This window comes from Festucalex cinctus, chromosome 1 (genome assembly GCF_051991245.1).
Source record: "Festucalex cinctus isolate MCC-2025b chromosome 1, RoL_Fcin_1.0, whole genome shotgun sequence".
Taxonomy (NCBI): Eukaryota; Metazoa; Chordata; class Actinopteri; order Syngnathiformes; family Syngnathidae; genus Festucalex; species Festucalex cinctus.
Window position 1 is genome coordinate 63,516,841 of NC_135411.1, and position 14,904 is coordinate 63,531,744.

Sequence of the window (14,904 nt, forward strand, 5' to 3'; positions counted from 1 at the left end):
ACCAAACCTCAGTGAGTCATCCGCTGCCCTCCCAGAACCAAATCACCATCAGCTGAGTGACAAAGTCAGGAGACACCAAAGGAGGAAAGTATGTCGTAAATGAGTCCCTGGGTGCGTGTGTATGTGTGTGGACAGAAAGAAGAGGGGCTGGGCCGGTAGCGGGGAGTTGTAGGGGCGAGTAGGAACTTGGGGTGGGGGTGTGGAGGCAGCGAGCTGGTTTTTGAGTCTGACGAGACAGGGAGGGGTGTGGACTTGAAAAAGAAGGTGGGGCAAAAGTAGGCGGACGGGTAGTCTCTCGTGTTTGTACTTTGCCAGGCTGACTCTGAAATTAGTGTTCGAGCCAGCCAGCCAGCCAGCCAGCAAACAGTAAGTTGAAGACTTCAATTTACTAACGCTGTACAACAATAATTATTAAGTTGGATCAATTGTTGCTTATTGTAAAGAGAAGAAAGTGTGATTACGTGCAGCTGGTAGCGCTTTACATATATATATGTATATATATGTTTTTTTTAATTTAAATAATGTCAAGTTAGGTTGTTTTATCAACTGTTCTATTTCTGTAAAAGTCAGTTATGGTTGTGACATTTGGTTTAATGCATTGTAGTGTGTTTTCGTTGAAACCAAGCGTAGAAGAAAATGTAGTAGGCTATGTTGCGTGCGTGTGTGTTTTTCCATATCAAGTATCCAACTTCTTGGCATTGCTAGTCTTTGATATCCTTTTCCAGTAATTCACTAAAATATTACCCTCCGACAGAAAGAGAGCTGAAGAGCACGTCTGTGTTTGCACTCTTATCGCCTCAGGCAGAGATTATAAAACGCAAATATTTGGGAGCCCAATCTTTCGTTTCACTGTAACAGTGCGAGGCAGATAAAAGGTGGGAAAACATTTATGTAGAAGTGTCGGGCGTGAACACGTGTTTCGGCGTCCACATTAAATTAAGAGCTCTTGGCTATGCGTGCGTGCGAGTCCGCGTGTGCGTGAGACAGAGGGACTTGGCCCAACCCTTGACCACTCCTTTTTACTGTGGAGAGAAGCAGCACATTCCAGATGTGACTCTTCCATATACTTCACACCCAGTTGAGCCACTGTAAAAATATAAATATATAAAATAAAATAAACAAATTTTAATGAAAAATTTCTCACTTAGGGAGTGGCCACCTCTTTACAGACATTACAATGTGCCTTGAATGTACTTGAAGTGTTCCAATGTGGTTTTGTGCATTGGGAGTGAGTGTGAGTGAGTGTGAGTATTCATGTGCAGAAATTCAAACGAGAGGAGGGATAAGTTTAGGCGCAGTCACGCGGGGGAATATTCTTTACAGTTATTTTTAAGGAGTGGCAGCTTTCATGCAGGAGTCAGCAGGCAAGTCCAAACTCATCTTCCCGCCATGAGCTTCCCTCCTTTAACACACTCAAATTTTCCTCAAGCGTATTCAAGATTTAGTTTGTTGCATTCGCTTGTCACAAATAAACGGCAACACTCGTGCGCTGGATATAACTCAAAGTAATTACAAGTTTAAAAACCAAACAGATGAGTGTGAGCCAGGACTTGGCTCGTGTGTCTTGGTGCTGACATTACTGGCTCATCTTCACAAAGCTAGCAGCCATGTTTGACTTTTAATGCCTTCTTGTTCAGTTACAAATTAATGAAAAAGTTGTTAGCAGCAGCACAACAACTTTTCACCAGTGTCTCTGTCCTCGCCTCACGCAGCGCCGCCATCATGCTGATTCTCCTCGCCGCCATCTTTGCCCTGCACATCATCGGCATCATCCTACTGCTGGTGGCCACCATCGACAATGTAAGTGTTTGAGGTCATACATACATACATACATACATGCATACCTGTGTGTACGCACACACATGCACGCAAAGCTTCCTCGTCAGGCTTCAAGGCATGCCAAACCACAGCAGACTTTAAAATGTCTGCAGTATGTTTTGGTGACAGCAAAAAGACGCCCTGACGAGTGATTGATTGGCAACGCTTTCATTACTCAGTCTTCATTTTCACTCTGGGCTGTTGTTGCCCATTGTCTTACTCATTGAGGGAGGGGTGGGGGCAGGGGGGTGGGGTGGTAGTGGGTTATAATAGTTGACATATGGCTCATGAAGCACGTGGCTGTCTTCCTCTGTTATTGCTTCTAAACTGCAGGTGACGCTTGCGGGAGATGTGCCTGCACATACTTGTCATTCACTCACAAATATGTGACATGCTTGCCTGTGCTGTAGTGAGCGCCGCATACCACACTGAGACTTGTGGAATGCCACACTGACCGACACCATTTTCAATTCCAAACATGTCTCAACTCAAGAAGTAATCACTTCCTCAACACATTTCCTACACTATGCATGAATTTGTTCTACAAGTGGTACTTAGACTTACCAGTGTCTCATCTTATGAGTTTTTCAAGTTATGAAACATCATTTGGAATCCGAATCATCTTCATTGGCCCTTATTAAAGGTACATGTGTAGGATTTAGTACCATCTAGTGGTGAACTAATAGAATACAATGATTTTTAAGCATGTACACGCAGACAGACCACACTTCACAAGCCTACCACCAATTATTATTTGGAGTGAGAGAGGAGGAGCTAGTGTGAGCGGCTAACAAGAGTGGCTCGCAAGATCTAGCTTGAACGGCTAACGAGGGCAGCTAGTGGGAGAAGCTAGCAAAGCCCGAATCACGGGATTCAGCGATGACCACCAAAGGTATGCGGCGGTCAATCCATTGTGTTCGACACTAGCTGTAGCTACCTCCAGAGGCTAACTACATTCGGAAAATTCTTCTCCTTCGGGTATCTGTAGCAGAAAGATGGCAACAAAACATGTCAGCCTCCTGTAATATAATTAGCGATTACTAGACCTACAGTTATATATTTTTTTTAAAAAGTACCTTGATGTGATATGCTTTTTTTTTTTTTTTTTTACGTATTATTGAAATTAATTCTTGTTTTAAAATGAGTTATCAGTTTACCACGAGATGGTGTGTAAATATTACACACTGTCCCTTTCAAAACACACAATTTTGAATTTGTCTATGACAAAAAGGATTTACTGAAATGGACAAAAAGTCACACCCGCAGATACAAAAGGAGAGCACCGGCAAAGAGCTACTGGAGGCCAAAAACCACACCCAGACACTCATACAGACTAACCGGCCAAGTTCCCGACATCACTCACCAGGCCAAGCCTCTTTAAGCCACACATGCCACACCATGGTTGTTTTTTTCTTTACCAAATACACACAATATTGATTTGAGAACGAGTATATTGAGTTACAACTTGATCACAAAGTTACTCAAAGTCCTCCGTCAAGTACGACAAAACAATTGTCTATGTTTTCCTCAGGGTTGGTGGGTGGCTGAACACCTGTCCACTGATGTGTGGGCCCGATGGATATACGTAAATGGAGTTTGGAACTACACTGATCTTCCAACAGGCTCGCACTACCCACAGGGTAAGTCATAGGGAGAACCTGTTCGTGTGCACACATGCTACTTTACTTCCCTGTGTGCAAATCAAGCTTGCGTTCTATTCCAAACCAACAGCGGCGTCAAACCTCATTTGATTTCTCCAGCGCATTGGCATAGCATTTTTTCCCCCAACATTGTTAAACATTAGCCAAACGTTTGTTGTTTGACAGACGTTTTTAATATTTAAGCCAAGTGCGATACATATTTTAGTCTTACATCATCTTTGAACATGGATTCAACACAATTGTGGATTTATTGTGACAAGCCTTGTTCTACCTAACCGATACGTTTCTGACCCCCCTGCAGACTACCTCCAGGCAGTGCAAGCCACCTCAGTACTTGCTTGTATATTCTCCATCCTGGGAATCTTCGTGTTTGTAGCTCAGCTCTTCACTTTGAACAAGGGACAGAGGTTCACCATCTCTGGCGTTTTCCAAGCTCTAGCCTGTAAGTTGGAGTCCATTCTCTGGTGGCACCTTCTCTGTCCGTTTGATAACTTAGCAAATGGCTTCGTCCTCTCTCGCAGGCCTCTGCATCATGATCGCAGCCTCCATCTACACAGACCGCTTCCATCTCGATGAGGCGATCGGTTCCTATGGTCACTGCTACATCCTCGCATGGATCTCCTTTGCACTCACATTCATCTCCGCCGTCACTTACTTTGTGCTACGCAAGAAGACTGGATGAGAACAATACTAGAAATAACACCATCCAAGCAAAAAAAAACAAAAACAAAAAAAAACAAACGAAGGTTAGGCTGGATCTGTTCTTTTAGCAAAAACTTGATATTTAGTTACTGAGCAATAGAAGATTGTAACATTCCACGATGGCAGTAAAAGAGAGGCACAACCAATTGAAGTTGTATTGGAGTGGAATACGATTTCCATACACTTTGGCCTAATTATGCACATGGCGCTAAAAGAAAGTCAGATTCATCATTGTTTTCAGCAACAAAAAGTTTGAACAAGTAAAATCAGCGATCATCATTGTACGTACATTTAAATATGGATATAAGTGGATAATAAAAAAGGGGGTGAGTCTATTAGTTTTCAGTTTTTTTCCCATTATTTTTATTGTAAGATTATCAAGTTAAAGACATTTATTTTCTATGATTTTGCTTTATGACAAGTGTTCGTAAACTGGATTCTGGTGCTGCCCCCAAATAATGACATGTAGATTTAAGGATTACTCAATGACAGGACTATGCAATGCCGATATATTTTTATGATATATTTTTAAAGCATCATGTCTACATTGTGCTCGTTTTGGAATTATTTAATGTTAGAGTCTAACAGTCATGTTTTCAAAGATGCTAAATCTTCAGTCATCTAAGTCCCTTCAAAATGATCTTTTGGATTGAGTGCTTTAAGAAACTATAAATCATGGACATTTTGATCAGGTAAGCACAATTAAACCGATTATGGTAAAATGTAAACCTTCACTGCCTTCCATATGTCATAGCTGACTTAGGAATTGACACATAAAACTGCCTTTACATCATAAATGTAAATATGTTTCCTGTTATGCTTTGTATATCTAATGCTGTTCTGTTTTGTTGTTTCTCATCATGGATGACAGTGACAATTATTTTTACTATAATAAAAAGATTTCCAACCAATTATTGTAATTTGAGGGTTTTGTTGGACCAGGATGTTATCTTGCGCAGCATTTCCATTATGGTAGCAACTTTTTCTTGAGTCATCTTTTGGTAGCTGCATCCTGTCATCAACAGTACTTCCGTTGCACCCAAGTGGATATTAAATGTTTTCACAAATATGTTTTCTCTAGTCTAAATCGCTTAATGGGCTTGTAAAGTTTCCCACATGGTTAAGCCTCTTTTCACATGGTAAAGATATACAAAATGAGTCAAATTGCATCACAGAAAAGGTTGAAGCAAAGATGAAGGGAAAAAAAACAAGCTGGAGAAAGTTAGTACTTTTAGTTTTTTATTCTACATATATTTTTGAAGAACACAAGATTTAAAAAAAAAAGAAAAAAAGTCAATAAGTATAGTGCAATAAAGTAGAGTAAGCTACAATTCCCATACAACTGTTCGACTGGCTTTCTTTTGTATGGCCATAAAATCATATCAAAATTAGGGATGGGCGAGGACTGATACCAGCTATCTGTATCTGCCGATACCCTGCCTTATTTCAAGCTATCAGTACTCGGAGAGGTGGTCGATACCAGCATCGCCTGCCCTCTTGTGGCCGTTTTATGATCAGGAACTAGGAATGAGAAAATTGCCATTAATTTCATGCAAATTTTAAGGAAAAAAAACAAGATATGAGGTCTTTCTTTTAAAATGATCTCTCATTGCTTTTTTGAAAAATTTAATCGTACTAGTGCTTTCGGTATCAGTGACTACTCAGGAGTTAGAACTCGTACTGGTATCAGATTAAAAAATAAAATAAAATATTGAACATCCCTAAACGAATATTTTAAAAATAAACCCCTAAATCTCATGTATGAAATTGACAACTATGAAAATGAAGGACATTTTTGCTATAGTTATGGTTTTAAAAACATTAAATGTAGTTTCAGTTAGTTATTGTCTTTTTTTTTTTTTTTTTTTTTAAAGCATTCTTGTTTTTACTTTATTTGATTAACAAAAATGTTTTTTCAACTTCAGTCCAATCAAGAGTGTGTTCTGAATACACTCCAGTTCTTTGTGACCCTCAAAAGGGTAAGCGTATCAAAAAGGACTGCATGTATAGTCTAATAAGCTACAGTAAATCGGCAAAAAATAAATAAATCAAGGTTGGACGTCATTCTCACTACAACTGAAATGCACCAAAGTTTGTTTGGAACCGTAACCAGACCACTGGTTGAATTGGTTCACACCTGAGTTGTATGACTGTGTTCACACCTGACCAAATGAACTTCACCATAAAAGTTCAAAGGGGGCTGTAGTATTCCTGTGGTGTGTAAAGGGGGACCACGTTCTCCTGGTGACCTTTGAGGAGTCCGCGGACGACAACAGGCGATGTGCGCGTGTGAGATGGGGGTGGGAGGGACAATCGATGCAAAGGGGACGCAGACGCGGGATGGGAGGAATGGGGAGGGAAGGACACAGAGTGGGGTAAAGGAACAAAGTGGGAATTCTTACCGGGCGATGGTGACTTGGTTGACGGCTGCTCATAGTAAGGGGACAAATGGGAGATTTGCGCGTGGGATTGGTGAAAAGCGTGGGCGATGCCAGAGGTCGGCGCTGAGAAATAAGGAGCCGGGGGCAGAAGCCCCACAAAGTTGAAGGGGTTGAGGCTGGAGTTAAGTCGGGCTCCCACCATCAGGACCTTCTTTGTGTAGTTGTTCAGGGTGGAGACGCCGGCTGACATGCAGACAGTGAAGGCAAACCAGGCCACACTGAAGGAAAAACATACAGGGAAGATATGAACTACTGCAAAGATTGCAAACATCCAGCACTTCCATTTCAGGCTGAAAGCATCATGTAAAGTTGTAAACTTAATACCCCCATTTTGCTGCTCCTACAGGTGTGTCTGCCTTGGCCACACAGAGGCAGTATAATACTGTAAGCCGTGCTGTTGACATGGAAGAAGAATAGACTTCTTCTTCTACTACTACTGTGACTCAGTAAGATACTTTAATATTAGTAATATTAGAAAATGAAAAATATAGATAGCAAGACTATCTGAGTATTCAGTATAACAAGTCCAAATGTGTTACTCCATCGCTTGCTTTGAAATAAAATTGCAACTATCGATGCGAACCATTACCATGTCAATGGTGTTTTGAATTGTTTGTTAGCGCTGAGCTAAGCAGACTTTCCATAAGGTATATGTTTTAAAAATACACAACTTGCAATTCCCTTAGTTTTACGTTCAGCGTGACAGTATGGGGATGTGGGAATGTAATTGAATAGCTTGCAGACTCATTTAGTTGAACGACAGCTTGTATTGAGACACTTAGAAGTTGGGAAATTCATATCTCAAGGCACACCAATAAACAGGCCTAATTTGAACGTAATTCCACCCTCCCGATGAGTAAAGGCCAGATTATCGGATCTATTTAAAAGATTATCCTGAAAGATTGCCCCATGGTGTGGATGGTGTGAAGAGTGATTTCCCCCCCCCCCCTAGTCGGGAACTTGTGCCAACAAGGAATTAGGAAGAGACCTATCGCTGAAATACAGGAGCAAATGGTTGTGCTGAGTGTATCTCTTTAGTTATTCACTGCAGTCAAAATGACGATTTCCCACCTGCCCGCCATCATGTGAGGGTCTCTCTCTTATTTTAAATATCTGTGAATATGTTAAAAATAGGTATATGTGTCACCATTTTAAGACTTTTGCCGTCCTTGTGAGTTATTTCTGTGTAATGGACTCACTAGAATGCCCAAGAATAGGCATAACTGTGAGGCTTGAAGTCTTCTGGGCCCATGGACACGGTCGTCTGAAACACCTGCATGAACATCATGTGACCCACCATTCCAAGCAGACCTGGGGAGCCCCAAGAAGAGCCAATATAACAAAATGAAATACCGCAGAATGTCACATGCATCAAATTGTGTATAAAACTAGCTCTGCACCTCCCAAGACTGTGAAGACAGCAGCAAAAGCGTTGAGCAGCTGGCCCCATCGCTGCGTGGAAGGGAACCAGGTCCTGATGCACAACTGCACGGACAGCAGGATGCAGCTGATGAACAGCAGACCCACGTACATCAGCTCCAAGGACAGCGACAGCCACATCATGGCTGAGAGGCAACAGGAGAGAATGGCCAAGCAAGCGTCATCAAGAATTCACAAGCAATTTGCTAAGTGACCACAGGATGTCATGCAAGTTACCTTTTTCAGAACTTGGAGTCAAAGTGTAGAACCCTCGACACTTCTCCTCTGGAAAAGTTTACATGTCATACAATTTGGATGTCGACAATTATAAAGAAGAAGATGATGAAGATGAAGTAGATGAAGTAGAAGTAGATGAAGTAGTAGAAGAAGAAGAAGAAGAAGAAGAAGTATTGCAACAGAAAGACTTTAAAAGGGAATAAAAGTGAATATTTAGCTGCATATCCCAAATTTTAGTGATGCTTTTCTAGTCTGTCAGCAGAACCTCTTTAAGTTGTTTATTTGGCACGTGTTATTGCCTTTAGATAAAATTTGAAGTCCTTATATTCACTTGGCCAGTCAACCACCTTCCACTTTTCTCCTGATGAACTCCCAAACAGCTCTCTGACTCTGGTGATTATTTTTGTTGCCTAAAACTAGTATAAATGTAATATTCACAGCCAAACCCATTTCTGAAACTGAGTGGGGACATTCAGCACTATTTATCATTGAATTAATTAATGTTATAGAACACAGAGGTCAGTCAAATGTTCCTATACTTTTGCTCATTTAACTCATTGACTCCCAGCCATTTTTATTGAAGAAACCACCTTTTGACAGATTTGGCAAGGCCCACAGAATATTCTGTTCTATTGCTATAAAAACATGGAACCTACAAAAAGAAAGATTAGAGTCTCTTTTTTTCATCAGGAAAAAAAGTACATTTGTATCGCTTGAATGAGTAAAAGGGGAAGTTAACCCCATTTCTTTTTTTTTTGTGGATAATAATATGTTCTATGCAGCCCCACTTAGTCTAAATATGTTATTCTGTTTAATATTGTGTTAGTGGAATATGAATCAAGCAGCAAAATCCAGCAGTTGTTATCCATCTCAGGGGCGGCCATTTTGCCACTTGCTGTCGACTGAGGATGACTTCAATGTAGTTCAGGTCTCAGGTAACAAAACAGGTGAGCTGTGATTGATTGGTGCCTGAGCCCTGAGCAACTGTGATGTCATCTTCAGTTGACAGAAAGTGCCAAAATGGCCATTCACTTAGATTGATAAAAACGGCTGGATTTTGCTTCAGAACTCATATTCCATAAATGTAATATTAATCAGAATGTCATGTTTAGACTCGTGAGGTCACATATTACATATTATTGTCAAGAAATGTTTATCATTGACTTCCACTTTAAAAGTGTATTCAAGGATCTTCTCAAAAAGTAGAAGCCAAACGTCCGTTTGTCACTTTTTAAAAATGCGCATGGCAGACATCCTACCAGCTCGCCTGCTCGTCCGCGGAGGTGGGGCCGGGGGCAGGTGCGCATGCTCAGCTAAGAACGAGCACGCACGAGGTTGTTACGGCAGATTGACTGACGAGATCGAGAACCAATTGTTAAGCTGATCCACCCGGAAGACGGAGACATAAGATCCTTGAATACACCTTTAAGGATGTTCCTCCACCACCACATATTACCATGCTAAGTTGCTCACAACTAAGTTGATATCGGATGCAGATATAAATTCTGTACCTAAAAATAAGATGAAATGTTGATTTCTTGTTTCATAATCATGATGTCAAACGCAAATGTTTTCATTTTATAGCAAAAATAAAAGAACTGACCTCACTTATCACTTCATAAAGGGAGGCGTAAATGACCACTTTAATCAGCACCATTCAACCAATAAATAATAATAATAATAATAATAATAATAATAATAATCAGATAATATTCAGCCTGTGTTTATGTATCCTATTGACATTTTGCTCTCCAGATTTCTGATCCATGATTGAGCCATACTGCTGAAGACTAAATCTCCACAAGCAGAACACACACTTAAGTTAATCCCCTTAGCCTAAGCACACATGCACACGCACACGCACACAGACATTGACCCACACAAATTCCAACTAACACAGACTGGGAGCTCAGCCCCTATTATCACCTTGGATTTCCACTCCCTCTATGACCCAATTTGGTGCCTTCGCTTCCTGTTTGTGTGGTTCCTCATCTCACCTTGATAATAGTGCTGTACTGCACCCACATTATTACCAGTGGAAATCACATGACTACGGCATGGATTGAAAATAACACTTTTGAGTATTAATGTAAAAAATGGGCTTAAGATTTATGATTTTCAGTTGCAGAAATATAGATGTTGACTATGCAAGGTATAGAAATAGAAAGGACTAATGAAATGTTTCTATGATTGATGAACATTTAACATGGAAAGCGCAGTTAGAACATTTCAAATCTAAGGTAATTGTAGCCGTTTTACACAAGGTTAAAGAATCATTGAACAATAATGCTTTGTTATTGTTATATCATTTATTGATTGTTCCATACCTGACTTATTGCATTTAAGTGTGGGGGTGCGCCTGCAAAACCTATACTGAACCCATTTTCCTTTTACAGAAATGTGCTATTTGTGTCGTGTTTGGATGTGGATACAGAGACCACACTAATCCAATATTTATACAACTAAAAACTTTTAAAATTCAATGAATTGATGGAGTTTAACCACCTTAAAATAATGTATAAAGCCCATCATGAAATTCTATCAATTAACATACAAATCAATTTTTTTTTTTTAAAGGGAAAGCGAGTACAAATTAAGAGGAACAGATATTTTTTCCCCCAAACCTAAATACAGAACATAACAAACTCAAGATATCAGTTTGTGGAAGAATCTGGATTATAAAACTAAATCATTTAAGTCCATTTGTATTTTTTAACAAATGTATAAAAGCTCAATTACTGGAAAAAATATATATAGCACAAGGTCCTGCTGTTGAATCATTTTTGTTTAATTGTTACCTTGAAAGCATCTTGACTGCTTATTGTCATTTATTTTGTGTTGATTATGATTATTTTTTTTCTTGTGTTGATCAGGGGCAAATGTGTTAAGTTTCACTTCTTTCTGTCCCCTTTCATTTATATAGAATGAAATCAAAATTTTGAATTGAATTGAAGCCAATGGTCACTTTTCTCATCTGGGGCAAAAGTGCCTGTGCTGGAGCACTTACTAGGGTTCCATCTATACACGTACCTGTACTTTGCAGTAACAAACATTGGAACTAAAGTACCAAAAGCATACCTAATATTGTGGCTGTGAATGCTCTTTGTGCTGTTATTTCAACGTTCTCAACATGTCACAGCATCCTTTCACCGTTTGAATCATGTGTTGTGTTTTGAACGCTCACCCCACTCATCCGTGTAGATGTTCTCCTCGCACATGACAAACAGGCCCGTGTGAAAAACGGGGAAGACGAAGCGGTCGTCTCCCGTCTCCCAGGAGAACTGGATGCTGGACGAGTTAGACATGCCGGGAACTGGGATACATTTGCTATGCTTGTTGGGCGAACACAGAGGCTTGGGCACCTTCTGTTTCCCCACACACCAGTAGGAGGACGTGAGCGCCATTGCAGCCAGGCAGAGAGACACAACAGTCTGGACGAAGGAGAGTGCAGGGGAGCGCATTTGCTGAAGGAACGCCATCATGCCTGGGTGAAGAAGACACAGGTTTGAGGCTACACCGGGGTCAGCAACCTTTACTGTCAAAAGTGCCATTTTAAGCCAAATAAATAACAAAATCTGTCTAAAGCTGCAAAACTTTTGAACATGATCATTTTCTTTGAATTTTCCTCTTATGGTTTTGGATTTTTCCTGCCTTTATTGCTATTTTTTTTCTTTTTTCTTTGCTGGGAGGGGTGCACATTTATGGACATTTTATGGTAATTTGTATTTTTGTACATTTTATAGTTGCATTTAAAATGTTCTATTTTTTCTGCGATTGGCCGGCAACCAGTCCAGGGTGCCTCCCACCTACTGCCCAGAGCCAGCTGAGATAGGCGCCAGCAGCCCCGCGACCCTTGTGAGGAATAAGCGGTCAAGAAAATGGATGGATGGATGGATGTTCTATTTTTTTTTTCTTTAAAAAAAAAAAGGCTTTGGACAATACCCAATTCCAAAGACATTTTATGGTAATTTTCTGAATTTCTTGGACATTTTATGATTATTTTTAGAACATTTTATTTTCTGACTTTTTTTTCTTTTTTAAATTCAACTCACACATTTTTCGCAATTTTGTGGAATTTTATGGTTCATTTTTGCTTCTCGTCTTCCTTTTTGGACATTTTTAGGTAATATTCAAAAAACCTTTTAATCTACCTTTTGTCTATCTTTTTCTGATAACTTAAATATTAAGACTCTGACATTTTTTGAATATTTAATTATTAATTTTAACTAAAGCATTAACGAATTCAAAAAACACAGGAGAGGGACTCAAGAACCACATGTGGCTCCAGAGCCGCAGGTTGCAGACCCCTGGCTACAGAGTGTTCATCTTCATTTATAAATCATGAATCAAATGTTTATTGAATGTTGTAAAAAATAATTTAAAAAAACAAAAAATGTAACAGTGGTAAACATGACCCTGACCCTGCTTTTTTGGAATGTCTTGCTCCATACAATTCCAAGTTAAAGATTATTTGCTAAAACCTATCAAGTTTATCAATTTGAACATAAAATCCTGCCTTTGTAGTGTATTCAATGAAATATTGGTTGAACATTTTGCAAAATATTGCCTTCTATTTTTATTCATGTTGTATGTGTGATTTACTGTAACATTTCAAATAGGGGCCCAGCACTCTTTATATATGGGGATGACCATCAGAAAATAGTTTAGAGGGGGGAAAAAAAAGGAAAAAGAAAAAGGTACAAATCTTGACAATTAAAACTGGTGTGTGCACCTTGGCCACTTGGGGCAGTATAACACGGACACACAGATACACATGGACCTGTTCAAAACTCCTCAGTAAGCCACAGCAAAATTTGTCTTTTTTTGCAGGGGATAAAGAATATATGCCTGTAACTATTGCCTCACATTTTTTGTTCAATTATCCATTGCTTAAAGGTTTACAACACTGTGACACAAATGCTATACACAAGCCTATCTTCTTAGCATTATGCTAAACAGATATACGTTATCTAAAGCAAAGCTTTGTGTGTGTTTTAAAAGGTACAGGATTTTACACAATTGAAAGTCTTGCATAACAGGAAAACCACAACAGAAAAATAGCAAATTTCAGATAATTAGGGGTCATGTAGGTGAAAGAGAAAATGTCCAATTTTTCACCAAGTTCAATTTGACATGCATAGCACATGTCAATAAACAAGGTTTGATTAATTAAAAATAAGACAAAAAATGCACTCACCTCCTTCAGTCTCTCCAGGGGTTACTTTGTCATCCCTGCTCCACTTCCATCTGCGCTTCATCACATATGAGGAGTGCCAAATGAGGAAGGCAGTCAGACACAACTGTGCATATTACACACACCACACACACACTCCTCTTCTTTAATCCATATTAATCCAAAACAGACAACTCTTTTCCATCTGTTTTCATTTTGGCTCTGCAACTCATTTCCAACTATTCCATTCATCTTCCCTCCTCATCACCGCCGCCACCTCCCCGGTCTCTCGCCGTTTTGATCTGAACATCAGCGTGACCTTGACATGATGAAAACATTGCAAATATAGAGTATTACATGGACATTTCTTTTCACTGACATCGTTTCCCTTTGATTACTACTGCGTTTGAATTTGAACGGTGTCGACACCAAGCGATAGCCCCAAAGATGACTTATTTGACAAGTGCACTCATTCCAATCAAAAGATTGATGTTTTCAGCGGAGAATAGGGCATCCGTTGCTCTGAAACAACACAGTGGTTGCTTGCGTCTTGAATCTCTACTTTCATTGCACAGGATATGATGACTGCATTTCCCAAATTCAGACATTTCAAAGTAAGCTGATGAAATGATAAACACCATCCAGTTTTTAAATAGATTTTTTTTTTAAAATGCCAGCTTCACTACATTTACCATGGTGCGCTCTCGCCAGAGGCTGAGCTGCACTGTATTTGTTTACAAGTGGCAGGAGCCTTTGCATACAAGTATTGTGTTGTGTTCCAAAAGTTTTATAATTGCTATAAATGCCACAAGATCGTGGCAAAGTACTAAATGGAGCTCCTCAACTCACTTCAACATAGTTGCTTCGGAGCAAGATGTCTCCAAAAGCAATACAGTCAAACCTCGGTTTTCGAACGCATCTGTTCTCGACCAGAAAATTCGAGAATTTTATGTCTCAGAACTCGTCAAAAAAATCGGCTCTCCACCAAACTGAAAAAAGCAAAGCGTACCATGCTACTCACTCGGGAGCCGAGCTAACTCGAATGCCCAGGATGCTTCCTTCGTAGCACATTCGTGTTCAAAGTTCGTTCAGAGCAGACCTGTTCATTGTTATTTATGCAAATGTTTTTTTTGTTTTGTTTTTTAGTTTTGCATCGTGTATTGGCCCCTAATCATGGGTCCAAAGAAAGCAAGTGCATTATTTTTTTTTCCATCATTTTAGATAGGATATCTTCTACTAAAATAAAAGTGTCTATTTTTACCCTTTTCTACTTGTGGTAAACAGTATACAGTGCAGTTTATGGTGTAAAATAGTAAAAATAAAAAAAATAAAAAAAAAATAAATAAAATAAAATAAACACTTGGAAAAAGTTTTTTTTTTTTTTTTTTTTTAAGACTTGGAACGGATTAAATTTATTTACATTAATTATAATGGGAAAATTTGTTTTGGATTT

General features: G+C 39.4%; 2 protein-coding genes across 2 annotated transcripts; one reads left to right on the top strand and one right to left on the bottom strand.

Annotated features, from left to right (window-relative positions):
• Window positions 1-228: 228 nt before the first annotated feature.
• emp1b (epithelial membrane protein 1b) lies at window positions 229-5,092 on the top strand. Its single transcript, XM_077501257.1, has 5 exons — window positions 229-366; window positions 1,713-1,800; window positions 3,350-3,458; window positions 3,781-3,921; window positions 4,001-5,092. Exons 2-5 carry the CDS (start codon window positions 1,723-1,725, stop codon window positions 4,159-4,161), a joined length of 489 nt encoding a protein of 162 aa, XP_077357383.1. The 5' UTR covers window positions 229-366; window positions 1,713-1,722; the 3' UTR covers window positions 4,162-5,092.
• Window positions 5,093-5,178: 86 nt separating this feature from the next.
• On the bottom strand, window positions 5,179-13,658 carry gsg1 (germ cell associated 1). Its single transcript, XM_077501244.1, has 6 exons — window positions 13,476-13,658; window positions 11,463-11,762; window positions 8,279-8,326; window positions 8,023-8,187; window positions 7,822-7,933; window positions 5,179-6,840 (listed from the first exon to the last, which is right to left on the bottom strand). Exons 1-6 carry the CDS (start codon window positions 13,534-13,536, stop codon window positions 6,372-6,374), a joined length of 1,155 nt encoding a protein of 384 aa, XP_077357370.1. The 5' UTR covers window positions 13,537-13,658; the 3' UTR covers window positions 5,179-6,371.
• Window positions 13,659-14,904: the final 1,246 nt, after the last annotated feature.

What these genes read in the sequence shown, in the direction of transcription:
- emp1b (XM_077501257.1), top strand. Translation starts at nt 1,723, where the DNA reads ATGCTGATTCTCCTCGCCGCCATCTTTGCCCTGCACATCATCGGCATC. An exon ending in TGGTGGCCACCATCGACAAT is followed by an intron (nt 1,801 to 3,349) that starts GTAAGTGTTTGA and finishes TGTTTTCCTCAG; the next exon opens with GGTTGGTGGGTGGCTGAACA. An exon ending in AGGCTCGCACTACCCACAGG is followed by an intron (nt 3,459 to 3,780) that starts GTAAGTCATAGG and finishes ACCCCCCTGCAG; the next exon opens with ACTACCTCCAGGCAGTGCAA.
- gsg1 (XM_077501244.1), bottom strand. Translation starts at nt 13,536, where the DNA reads ATGAAGCGCAGATGGAAGTGGAGCAGGGATGACAAAGTAACCCCTGGA. An exon ending in CCCTGGAGAGACTGAAGGAG is followed by an intron (nt 11,763 to 13,475) that starts GTGAGTGCATTT and finishes TTCTTCACCCAG; the next exon opens with GCATGATGGCGTTCCTTCAG. An exon ending in CATCTACACGGATGAGTGGG is followed by an intron (nt 8,327 to 11,462) that starts GTGAGCGTTCAA and finishes AAACTTTTCCAG; the next exon opens with AGGAGAAGTGTCGAGGGTTC.